At 36.5% G+C, this 12779-nt stretch overlaps 1 protein-coding gene across 5 annotated transcripts in view; it reads right to left on the bottom strand.

Moving 5' to 3' along the window:
- The window catches only part of LOC115891005 (E3 ubiquitin-protein ligase HECTD1), a 37913-nt gene that overhangs the window by 3373 nt on the left and 21761 nt on the right, over nt 1-12779 (bottom strand). For 3 of the 5 annotated variants that reach the window (XM_030911392.1, XM_030911389.1, XM_030911393.1), the window contains 9 exons: nt 11634-12470; nt 7976-8242; nt 6770-7825; nt 6108-6422; nt 5658-5860; nt 4683-5095; nt 3333-3642; nt 1786-2358; nt 208-998 (listed from right to left, as the gene is read on the bottom strand). In XM_030911392.1, coding sequence (XP_030767252.1) covers nt 208-998; nt 1786-2358; nt 3333-3642; nt 4683-5095; nt 5658-5860; nt 6108-6422; nt 6770-7825; nt 7976-8242; nt 11634-12470 — 4765 coding nt within the window. The remainder of the gene's footprint in view (nt 1-207; nt 999-1785; nt 2359-3332; nt 3643-4682; nt 5096-5657; nt 5861-6107; nt 6423-6769; nt 7826-7975; nt 8243-11633; nt 12471-12779) is intronic. The other 2 variants (XM_030911390.1, XM_030911394.1) reach the window with 1 other exon arrangement.

Here is a 12779-nt window from a genome sequence, read left to right as displayed (position 1 = left end):
AACCATATCTAAATGTTTTTCTTAATTTTCTCTAAAACGGTATGAAAATTTGGAAAAGTACAAAGGGATTAACCATTTTAGAACCAGCAAAAATGTTTATGAAAAATGCATTTTTCTCAAAATGTCAATAATAAAAAAGCTTTTGCTCTTGTGAAAACAATCTGGGGACATACTGTAGAGTCTGTCCAAAATGAAACTTTATCTCACCTCTCTTTGGTGTACCCCAACTTCGGATCCGTATAATTTAACAGATCCTCCTTAGTCCATTCGGGATTTTGGTTTCCACACAACATCACAGCCACCTCGTCCGGACTGAACGCCGCTAACTTCTCCATCGGAAACACCTCACTAAAACCCCTATGGAACGCCTCCAATTGCCGGGAGATACCCCGCTCCAAACAGAAGTTCGTGGTCAGCTCCGCATACTCCTCGATGTTCTCAATGCTCACTTCGATGTCTGCACCATTTGGAACCAGGTTGACACTTTGGAAACCGTAGACTTCCGAACTGGGCAGGTAGGTGAATGATAACGCTAAATCCTCAAGCGATACAGGTCCAGAAGTGTGTTGCAAGGAGAGGTTTTGGATTTGGTGTGACTTAGTTTCAGGCGAGAGTGTATGATCTTGCATGATCTTCTGCTTCTGTTTGACCAGTTCGCGAATTTGCTTCAAGAATGTCGCTCTTACGGGATCAATTTCATACAAATCTTCTTCGTTCAGAATACTACTGTACCAAGGTTTCTTCTCCTCTATTACTAGCTTCGGTGGATCGAATTCTAGCTCTTTTTCGCTCTCTTCTGAAATGTAACTTGAGGTCATTACGTCTTCTTCTGTAGTTTTCTTTACTCCAGCCAATCCGATTCTTTCGTTGACTGTGTTTTGGATTTCTCCGTGACACATTAGCTTTAGAAAACTTTTACTCAAGGGGAGATCTACTAAGCGGTTGTCTTGGAGTACTTTGGCCAAAAATACTCCTAGGAACCAGAAATATCTTACAACCTGAAAAAATAATGTAACTAAAATAATGTTCTCCAAAAAAATCCTATATGGGTATTTCGCCACTGCAAGAAAATCTACAAAATAATATAGTTATTTTTGTAAACACTGCTGCGTTAATCCAACGGAAACTACTTGTCAGCAGTTAAGTTTACTAAACGCAGTTAAATTTATATAACGAACAAAAAACAATGCTTAATGTTACGGAAAGTTTATCTCTTTCCGTCGTCGCAAACAAAAACCATTTAAAATATTTAAATGCAACTATTCGAGAATATTTTAGTTTTTTTTAAACTGATACGTCTACAAAAACCGTTGACGTTCTTTTAAAATTAAAGAAAACAAGTTCTGATTTTAATAGAACGTCAACGATTTTGTAGATTCTTTGTATTTTTTTTTGCTTCCGAAGCACGACGGAAAGAGATAAACTTTCCAAAACGTTAAGCATTTTTTTGTTCGTTAGGCAAATTTGTTTATCAGTAAACCTAACTGCTGAAAAGTAGCCTCCGTTGGATTAACGCAGCAGTGTTTACAAAAAATAACTATTTTATTTTGTAGATTTTCTTGCAATGGAGAAATACCCATATAGGATTTTTTTGGAGATGAATCCGCCACATAGGTATAGACATTTTTTACAAACATACCTACTTGAAATTAATAAAATTGAAACGCGCTCAATAACTAATTTCGGAACGTACTTAAAATGTTATAAACAATACGAATTGACCTCAAAATCGTTAACAATCGTCTAGATAGACTATATTAGAAAATAACTACATTATTCTCCTACCTTATCACATATGGGCGAGATTTGAGCAAGAGGCGCCGGGAACAGCCCAGAACTCCTCCTCACATAGTACCCCGGCGGTTTCATCCCCTCTCCCAAATCAATGGTCTCGTTGTTCAGCTCGTCATCACAGATCCACATCCCCAAATCCCTCCTCTGCACTTCCGCAGCCACCAGCGCATAAAACTCCAGGGTAGGTCCCAACCCCGTACCCTCCTCTCCCGCAAACTCCACCTCCAGGATGGACTTGCGACCGGAATGGACTTTCATCACTTGCACCGCCCAATCAAGCAAGTATTCGCTTCTAGGGACTTTCACCCTTTCGTGCTTGAGCCTACCCACGCGAAATTCGTGCGGATCGTCTCTGCGCGGCGACAGGCCAGGCGTGCGCTGTCGCTCCACCGTGACGTCCCGCTGCGCCTGGAGCCAGACGATGCTGCGCGACGCACCGAACGCCGTGCAGTTGAAGTACAGCTGGCGCGTCTCGAAGGGAAACAGGAAGGGGCAAGAGTGGTTCAGTTCTTCACACCAGGCGGGCAGGCTCGAGCTGGATAGGACCAGAGGATCTTGGATTTGCTGCGAAATAAATGCTTAAAGTTGGTCTCAAAATTCAAGATAAAAGTATATTTCTTTCTCTTTCTCAAATAGATTATAAGACTATATTGCTAGTACCGCATATACACAATGATTAGAAAATGAAGCCAAAGAAAATAAATAAGAATATCAATCTTGCACACGTCTATCCTTTTCGTTCAACAGGATTTTCGTGCGCACGCGCCATATAAAACGATCTGATTCGTCTACTTCATCGCTGAACGCTGTGATCTGCCCACGCACTATTTTAAATTCTAAATATTAATAACCTATAATATATGGCATTATTTCAACCTGTTATTTTAGATATTCATCACATCTATCCGTTTCTTGTTTTTGTTTAAATATGTCAGAGATTAAATTTAAATTTCGTGCTATTGCTGCCAAAAGTCACTAACTAACATTTTTCCGAACAACCAAATTCAATCACTAACTATGTTTTGAATCGGAGAATCGATTTATCGAATCGATTAGACGCATTTTTCTCGGAAGTAATAAAAAGTAAGTTAGTGACTTTTGGCAGCAATGGGACGATTTACAAGTAAAGTCGCGAACAGTCATACGCTAAATTGATTTACGTGGTAGATAGAAACGTAGAAAACTACTTCTATTAGTTAGTATGAAATAAATCAACTAATCGCGAAGCAGTTCTCACGCTTGCTAGTTCAAAGCTGTTAGGTTAGGTTAGGAACGAAAAGTACCGACTATAGGAAAATTGGAATAACTTCCGTTGAACGTCATCAATGACACCATGCGTCGTCTTATGGAGTTTGCTGGTGGTCGTATTATGATGTGCAACCAAAGTTATTTTAATTTCCCTATATGTGGATTTTGTACAGCTCCATCTCAAAAATTTAGCTTCAATTTCTGTTCCTTACGAACAATATAGTCTTATAATAGATTTGCTCTTTCTCATAAGAAGAGCGTAGCAAATGTGTTTTCCACCCATTACTGACCTGCAACAATTTATTTGTAATCTTTTTGCTGGAATACAGTTCATGCGGAAGTTCCGCGTAGTCTAACGCGTTGAGATCCAGTTGTTTACTCTTCGACGTTGTGATGACGAACAAGTGCCTTAACAACTGCAAGACGTCCTCCACCGTGCAGCTGGACACTGAAGGAGTTCCAGGAACGGGAGTTGAGGGTGAAAGAGAGTTACCAGCGACGGAGCTGGCACCACTGCGCGAAAACTGACTAGCGATCGGCGTGGCTCTGCCTTCTTCCGTTTCATTTTGGCTATCGTCCTTGATTTCTCTATAGACGATCCTAGATATTTTCGTAAGGGAAAAAGATGTTAAAGAGTTATGCTAGTTTTGTTTTAGGTTAAACTAATAAACGTTAATGTTTAAAATTAAGTAAAAATTATATTTCTAAAAAAACAATCAAATTTATTTAATTATTTAATAATACAAATAATAAAGACTGTTCATCCATCATTCACAGTTACGTCATCATTATATGTCAAATATGAGTTTTAGGGTATGTCTGAGATCAGTTCATATTGTTTAGAAAATTTAAGTATGTTCCTATATTATTGATTGAGCGAGTTCCGTTTTTTTTTCGGTGTTTATTAATTTTTTCTTGAACTCTTCATCAGTTATGATTCCTTTAATTCCAATCCTTTGAACTGTTGAAATTCCTATTTCTAAAGCATCAGCAACTCGCTATATTATTTTAAAACGCTATCAATTTGTATTTTACATAGGAATATTACACCTTTGCTTTGTATTTACTTCATATACGGCGTCCACACAAGAAGTGTTCTACCAGCGTCCCTTTCTCGAGAAAAATAATGTATAAGCTTAGCAATGAGCTCTTATTCATTTTAGGTTAAATATTTGAGGCATTTTTGCAATAAAAAAATTTGAATTTTGTTTTACAGCAACAATCAAATTTTAATTTTGATATTGATCGATGTCTCCGTCAATAAAATTATAACACCAAATCAAATGACAATTACTAAAAAGAATATGCAGTAATTTACGAAATGCCGTAATGACGTCACCAGTCTCCCTCATCTGGTAGTCAAGTGATTGAGAGAGTTTGACAATATATGACATGACTTTGAGTGATGGCTGAACATTCTATAATTATTTTTGAAGTCTCTTCCAAGATTCGTCATAATCTTATTGTAATTCAAGTTCCGACACAATATCTTTAGATTTATAATACTGTCAAAAATACAAATTTGTCGACGAAGAGTAACGATTCCGTTTAGTTTTTTTTTAGTATTTATTGAAAAACAGCTGTAAACTAAACATTCTACTGAATTTACAGACATGAGAAACTCTCTAAATGATACTTACATGTAAGTCGGTTCCCACAGCCTCTTCAATTTCTCCTGTTTGGACGAGAACTCTGCCAACTGCATCAGTTCCTGCACAGCCCTGAATATCGTCCAAGACGGATTGTTCAGCTCAATCTCGACATCGTTGATGCCGGGCATACTGGGACCCTTCAGCACCAGTTGCAACTTGGGCTGCGGCAAGAGCTCATGCTCAGAGGCGGCGGGAGTCCCTTCGTAGCCCGGCGGAGGTATTTCTAGGTCGCTGGTTTGGTTTATGTTCGTACGACCGGGTCTGGGGTCGAAAGCCGGAATGAGAGCGCTGAACTGACGTTTGAGAACGTACTCGTCGTCCCAGGAACGACGCTTCGTGTTCTGTAACGGGTCGAAGCCTTCTTCCTCCATGAAGCTCAACAGATTTCGCGATACCATAACCTAATATATTAAATTATAATTGTAGAACCCATAAATAAATGTTAGATGGCATTTAGAACCTCGAAATGTATCAAAATTAATAATTTAGAATACAGAAATGATTGTGGATGGATTAAGTTAAAATTATCACAATGATGCATCATCACTGGAACTAAAATGATTTGCAAATGAGGGGTTGAGAAGTGAACTGGATCATGTCCTAAAAGATAATTATGGAGAAAATGAGAGTTAAAGTTTTTATATGTTACTTAATTAAAATTAAACAAGCTGGTGAAGAAAACTTGACACAGTGCTTTATTATATTTTTTTCCATAGCAACTGTTAAAATTGCCTTATATCTATCAAAAATAGTAGATAAAATAGTACTTTCGCAAGGGTTTTAACAGCGAGGGTAAGTTAAAAACTTCTCGTACGTTTTTTAATTGCTTCCATTTTTAAAATTTTTGTATTCCTTTTAAAAATCTCTTAAAATAGTAGGAAATTGGACTTGATCCATTTTAATTCTGACCACTTCAAACATCAAATCAGTTTAAGTTAAATTAAAAATCTGCAAGAAAATTACCTCCTCATAATCAGCATCATCTTCGTTTTCGTCGTCATCGTTATCATCTTCATTTTCACCCATTTCGTCATCATCATCTAATTCAGCTAGTAAAGTGGGCGCTTTGCAAGACTCGAGAAAATCTTCTAGTGACACTTGCTCGCTGTCGCTACTCGTCGACGTTAAGCTCATGGTTAATGCTTGGCTTAAGCCTTGCACTGCACCTTTAAATAACCAAACATATCCACTTTTAAACTATACTAAAATACAATAACCAACGCGACGATAGAGGCCTAATACGAGAATGTATTACGACACGAAAGTAGATACTAAGGGGGTTCGGTTAACATTTTACGTCTTAAAAGTTTGCATGACAAGAACTATAATAATTAGCCTCTATTTTCACGAAGGTAACGGAAAAACTTATCTACACGTTATGCTATCAACAAAATAACCAAAATTTAGTGTTACCTGCCGCTGCAGAGATTCCTACTTGAGCGTTACCAGCATTGTTGCTTGAAGATAAGCTAGGATAGCTCTGAGCAGTACTCAGCAGTCCGCTAGGGAAGTTGCTAGACAAAGCCAATCTAACCAAACTCGAGACTGAATTAGGTGCTCTGGGGAACAACGAGCTGTTATTTTGATTATTCTGGGAGTTAGTGCTGGCCACTTGGGCGTTGTTAGCTACGGAGCTGAGAGCTGAGTTGGTAGCTGAGCTGGACGAACCCGATTGCCTCCTGCGAGCCAGCGCTGCAAAGGTCTCTAACAATCCTGCGAAGTTCAATACTATAATTGAGTTGGTATGGTTGAGGATTTGTGAGGAAAAGGAGTAGTTGTGGAACGAATTGTTAGTTTGAACTGGTTGGTTAGTGTTCAAACATATAATCAACTAGACACGCTAGGGAGTTATGTGAACATATACTAATATTATGTAAAGCGTATCGCTCCGAATATTTTCGAAAGTATCTGGTTTTTGTAATTTTCAAATAAATTAAAAAAAAGGTTCATTCAATTTATCCTAAGTGACTGAGTCGTCAGTAATGATTTACGTTAACCACAAGAAATAACTGCTAGTCAATTATATAGTCTAAGATTTAGTTTGAAAAAAAAAATATAAAACAAATTACAATTACCTGCGGTAGTGGTAGTTTCCATCTGGCTATTGGCCTCAGTACTGGTCAAATTTGGTACACTAACACTCATAGGGTTGGTTACGACTATAGTTCCGCTATTTTTAGCGTTGTTAGTGTTATTAATAGCTTCCTCGTTGTCGCTACTCGAAAACAACTCTTTACTTGTACTGCTTTCTCCAACGTCATCTTTCCTTCTCACAGCCTTCTCATCGTCTATTTCTGAGTTCGAAGATACCGATATCCTCACCGTATTCCCAGCTAAACTTGACAGATTGTTGATGGTTTGTTGATTGGACTGTGTCAAGTTTAACGCAGACTGTAACAGTTCAGCCGACAGGAAATTATTTGTGTTGTTCCTCAACATATCTGATCCTTCTCTAATTTTATCCAAAGCTTCAACAGCATCAACAAAACTCTGAGCGGCAGCTGCAGCAGAGACATTACTCAACCTCGAGGAGCGGTTGGATTTACCATTGGATGCTTTCTGAGTATCAATAGGCTCCTCACTCGTTTGTCTTTTAGCGGTTGAAGGTTTTGTTGAGTCTGATAAGGTTAAGCTTTCTACAATCGTAGCTAAATCACTGCTATTGTTGATCGCAGATAGGTCATGGTGTGGGTCTCTTAAAGGATGAACTACTACCGACAGTTCGCTGTCAGTACTGGCTGCTTGGGACTCCGAAGTCACTGCAACTAAAGCTTCGTTTCTAGCCACAGATAACACACTCTCAGCTATAGTTTCTGCAGCTTGTTTAGCAGCTAGATTGTCAGCTGAAGCTGCCTGTTCAGTGGAAGCTACAGATGTCTTTATAGTGTCGGTGGCTTCGGGTAAGCTAGGCGTTGAACTGCTTTTTCTGCTTGTTAGAACGCTCTGTTTGTCGTCTTTGTTCTTGTGTTTGTTGGTAGAGACTGGTTTGGAGGAGGACGCCGACTCTACGTCATAGCCTGGAGCGAGTTTAAGGTCGTACTTGCCTTCAGCGCCCATGCGGTATGAGTTGGAACCTCCATGATCCCACGTGACGTCAATCCAGCCGGAATGAAGCTCGCCAGTGACGGTACCTGTATGAGAAAAATAATCTTCTACAGAACGGTCCCGTTATTAAGCCAAAACCACAAAGTTACCACGAGAAATAACAAAAAATGCTCATGTTTATAGCGAATAAAATATAACAAATATTATGTATTTGTATGAATAAATAAGTTACTAACCTTCTCCTGGTGGGTTGCCATCTTGGTCCCGCCATTTCCAGTCAACACCTCTCACAACCCTAGCTCCTACAGTCATATACTTAAGTAGCTGAGTCTTAACCAGCCTTCTTTGCTTCCTCAACTGAGCTTCTTGTTCTTTATGAGCCTTGCCCATATCTTCACATATTCCAGTTACTTGACCATAGATCTCGAATCCGGATAAGCTAAGATAATGAGTTTGGCCCGATGCGTTTTTTCCAGCTTGCTGAATTCTTACGTGCCTCCAACCTACAATATTTATATTATATGTCGAAGCGATGAATCGGTTTTGGGTTTTCAAAATTCAATTTGACAACACTACAGTTGTTTATTAAGTTAAGGCATTGGGATTTTTGCTTTGTTTACATTCATAAGATTCATCTTATAGCTTCATTCAGAATATCGAAATCAGTGAAATAAATTACTATGTAGTTTCAATTAGCCGTAGAAGTTTGTTCACCTAATTTTAATGTAAGCATTCAGAACGTTATAATTAGTGGTAGTAATTTTCAATTAGCGGAAAAAGTTAACAAACTTGACTTTGCCACTAATTATACTTCAAAATTTGCGAGGAATGTCATTTTGGCCAATGATTATCACCCGTCAAGAAAAAGTTTGGTTAGAAATCAAAAGTTTATTGTTTTATAAGCTAAATATTATGTTTTCTCTATGGATACAACAGACTAGGATATTTTATTAATTGTAATTGTGTTTTTTAGACATTATGAATGATTCTAAACTAAAAAGTAAGTGTAATTGAAACCAATAATTTATTCCACTAATTGGGAGGTTCTGAATGAGGCTTATGTGTTTTTATTGTAAAAAATCTCTGCTTGGACGCAGTGATACTTTTCAAAAAAGTAATGTAAAAAAATATAAAAGGTTATAAATTAGAAGTACACTAGAACTCGGTTATAACGAACTTGAAGCGACCAAAACATTTGTTCGCTATTGCCGAGTGATCGTTATATCCAGTTTTTTGTTAATTTGTATTTTCTTTAAATAAAAAACTACATACGTATTAAACATCATAAAAAAACTGTATTTCAAAAATGTATACATATGTGCTACATAAGTATGTACAGGGTGGGCCAAATTCGACGCTTTTAAATGGAAACACACTTTTCTATTATAGGAGATAGACATAAACTAATATCGGTGTCTGGAGCTCAATTTTTGTCAAAAATATGATGGTGAAAACCGCATATCGATATCTGTTACCGTTTCGGAGTTACGGGGTGTTTTTCAAAAATATGCATTTTTAACAAATCGCTGTAACTTTTTTGCTATGGAAAATTTTGTATTTTTATTAAAACATTTCCAAAGCACCTTTTTACGTAGAATTTAATGGTTTAAGTATAATCTTTTTAAGATTAATAATTTAAGAATTATCAACAGAAAATTTGAATTTTTATATGGGACACCCTGTATATTTTTAATTTATTGGAAATAATTTAAAATTACCTTTCCAAAAATATAACACACTTGATACTTTGCTCGATTCCTCTTTGAGATATAGAGTATATAAGAATTCGCCCGCTTTCAATAAGTAGGCTTTGAACGGCACCGGCTGTAATGCAAAAAAATTCTAACTGTGAGCATCAGTTAAAACGAAAATAATATTTGCTATGAGAGATGCAGAATTCTATAACAATTTAAAATATATTTAACCAACATCAACACATTTAAACTATATCTAATAACAATAAAAATAAATAGCAAACCAAGACATGAGATTTTGCTACAGGTGTTCGACATATCGAGCGTCTTCTGTTATGGACAGACGGGGAAGTTTTTGAACATTTCTCGCGGAATTCATTAACTCAGTGGGGGTGAAAGATACCCTCTCATAACTGCTGAGTATTTCTAATTCTTGTCTAGATTATACGGAAGAATAAGGAATCTTTATTCTTCCGCAAATATATATCCATAGGATTAGATCCATGGGCACTAAGTCAGGCGGCCTCGACGGCCAACGGCTGGGATCTTGGTTAGCTATTCAATTATCCTTGAAATTGGTTGCAAAAATTTGCTGATAACTTCAGCGTTCTGGGGCTGGAAAAATATTAAAACTTCTGTATTTCGAAGGGGATTATAACAAAATATCAAGTGTGCTATATTTTTGGAAAGGTAATTTTAAATTCTTTTCAATTAATTAAAAATATAGAGGGTGTATCAAATAAAAAAATCAATTTTTCTGTTGATAACTCTTAAATTATTAATTTTAAAAAAATTATACTTAAACCATTAAATTCTACGTAAAAAGGTGATTTGGAAATGTTTTCGTAAAAATACAAAATTTTCCATAGCAAAAAAGTTACAGCGATTTGTTAAAAATGCACATTTTTGAAAAACACCCCGTAAGTCGGAAACGGTAACAGATATTGATGTGCGGTTTTCACCATCATATTTTTGATGAAAATTGAGCTCCAGACACCGATTTTACTTTTCGTCTATCTCCTATAGAAAAGGATGTTTCCATTTAAAAGCGTCGAATTTGACCCAATCTGTACATATATTAAAAAAATACGGGAAAATACATATCTGTATGAAGTTATACATGGAAGTATTCATAATGCGGAAAACAAAAATTGAGCCAGTAATAGGATTATTTTGGCTTCTTTGAATGGTAAACCATTTAAATAATGCCTGATCCATGTCAGCTCTTAACGGTTTTCAGAATCTTTTTAGTTTTGCAACAGTAACATTGCAAGATGAGGGTTTATCTTTATTTTTAAAAATTGTGGAAATGGTAGATTTTGGTAACCTATATTTTTTGCACACATCTGAGTTAGGCATTCCCACTTCTAGATCACTAATTATGCTTAGTTTTTGTTTTATTGTTAACACATTACGTTTTTTTGCCTCCATTTTACACGAATTTTACACTTTATGCAAACGTTTATTATATTATGCACTACCAAACACCAACGACTTAAACGTCCGAAATTCGTTTAATCACTAAAATTGACTACGATTAATTACTGCTACGCGATTGGCCAGGACAGGAAAACATATGCATATTTGTTCGCTATAACCGATCCGACCTGCGATTTTTCCCGATAAAAGAGTTCGTTTAAACCGATCGTACGTTATAAATGTGTTCGTTATATCCAGCCATAAAAAGCACGTATTTATATGAAAAGATAATTTGTACTTTATCAATTGTTCGTTAAAACCAAGCGTTCGTTATAACCCGGGTTCGCTATAACCGAGTTCTACTGTACTTAATTTTCTCAATTATTTCATGTTTAAAAAATAAATCCCCTTATCAGTGTTTTTTACTTATCTACGAAATATATTTGATGTATTGGTATTTTGTGATGTTTTATGATTATTATGTTTACGCGCACTTTCTTAACTATACAGTATGTCCCTAGATTATCTTTACAAGAGGAAAAACTTTTTTATTTTTAACATTTTGAGAAAAATCAATTCTTCCTAAAAAATTTTCTTGTTCTAAAATGGGTAATCCCGTTTATACTTTCCCAAATTTCTGTACCGTTTTAGAGAAAATTAAAAAAACATGAAAATTACTAAAGAAAAAAAAATGTTGAAAAAAAGCTAACCTAACCTAACCTAACATTTTTTTCTTTAGTAATTTGTTACAACAGTCAAAGTTCTACAAAATTAAACTTACCTTGTTGTTCATCTGATGGAACTTCCAAAGGCCACGTTGCTGTTGATCCCGGATCATTCAGTGAAGTATCATGAGTGTGAGTGCTCAAAGTCGTCCACAAAGCTCCATCTTTAGACATCTGGAAGTACCAATTCCTCAGAGCCGATCTTCCATAACCTCTTGCATGCCTCAGCGTATAGGCGCTTGGAATTATAAACAAGCCAAGGTCCACGCTGAACCAAGACCTCTTGTCGTCGTTCGTGTGACAGTTTAGAGCTGAACTGTCACGCGATAAGATGTCTTCCAGTCTGCCATAAGGTAAATTCCTGCCGTCTGAACTGCTGACATTTACTAGACCATATTGAGCGGGATTCACCCATTCGCCACTTGTTTTACCGTTGGTCCCGATAAAATAGATTATGCCATTTTCATCAAAGTCATGATGGTGCTTAAAGTTCTGATATTTTGGTTCCTTGAGCTTTTTCAGAAATTGATATGTCATACGGTCAAAGTCGTACCACTGTTTAGCCACCATTTTCAAAAGGTATCGTTCTAGTTGCGCTACTGTAGCGAGAGGTTCCATTTTGAGACCCCTTCCCGTTCTGTCAATCAGCGTACTGTCGCCCTGGGCTTTTTCTAGTCTGAATCTCAGTCGTCTGGTGAGTACTTGCAGGCCATAACCTGAACCAGGAGTGTCGTATAGGTAAACAGGTAGTTTTTCGATGCTTTCGAGAACTGCGATTAGTTTTTGAACGAGAATAGTCATGGAATTGCTTTCCTCCGATTGGTTTTTGAAACAATCCTTGAAAACTAGGATGCGTTGTTTTTGGTATTTGCTAACCTTGCTGGACTTCAGACCTGTCAAAAAAAGATCGTATATGTTTCAGAAAAATGGAAAAAGTTTTGAATATTGAATAAAATATACTAAGGAAAGGAATATCAAAAAAATCTGAAGAGACCTTAATGCACAATTAACTATTTCTGAAGTTTATTTTGAAGATTTACAATTATTTCATTGTAATTGAAATGGTAACAAAATGTATTTCCAACATGAAATTATACAAAATAACAAAAAAAAAGCACAAAGAAGACAAAGAATATTTTTAAAAGAACGTCCAAGAATGTTTGACTCATTTCTTAGTTTATTTATTCAATAGTTTTGGTGAA

The sequence above is a fragment of the Sitophilus oryzae genome, unplaced genomic scaffold (genome assembly GCF_002938485.1).
Source record: "Sitophilus oryzae breed Bouriz unplaced genomic scaffold, Soryzae_2.0 scaffold_942_pilon_pilon, whole genome shotgun sequence".
In the NCBI taxonomy this organism is placed as follows: Eukaryota; Metazoa; Arthropoda; class Insecta; order Coleoptera; family Curculionidae; genus Sitophilus; species Sitophilus oryzae.
Note: the sequence above shows the minus strand (reverse complement) of the source record. Positions and strands in the feature narration are given on the sequence as shown.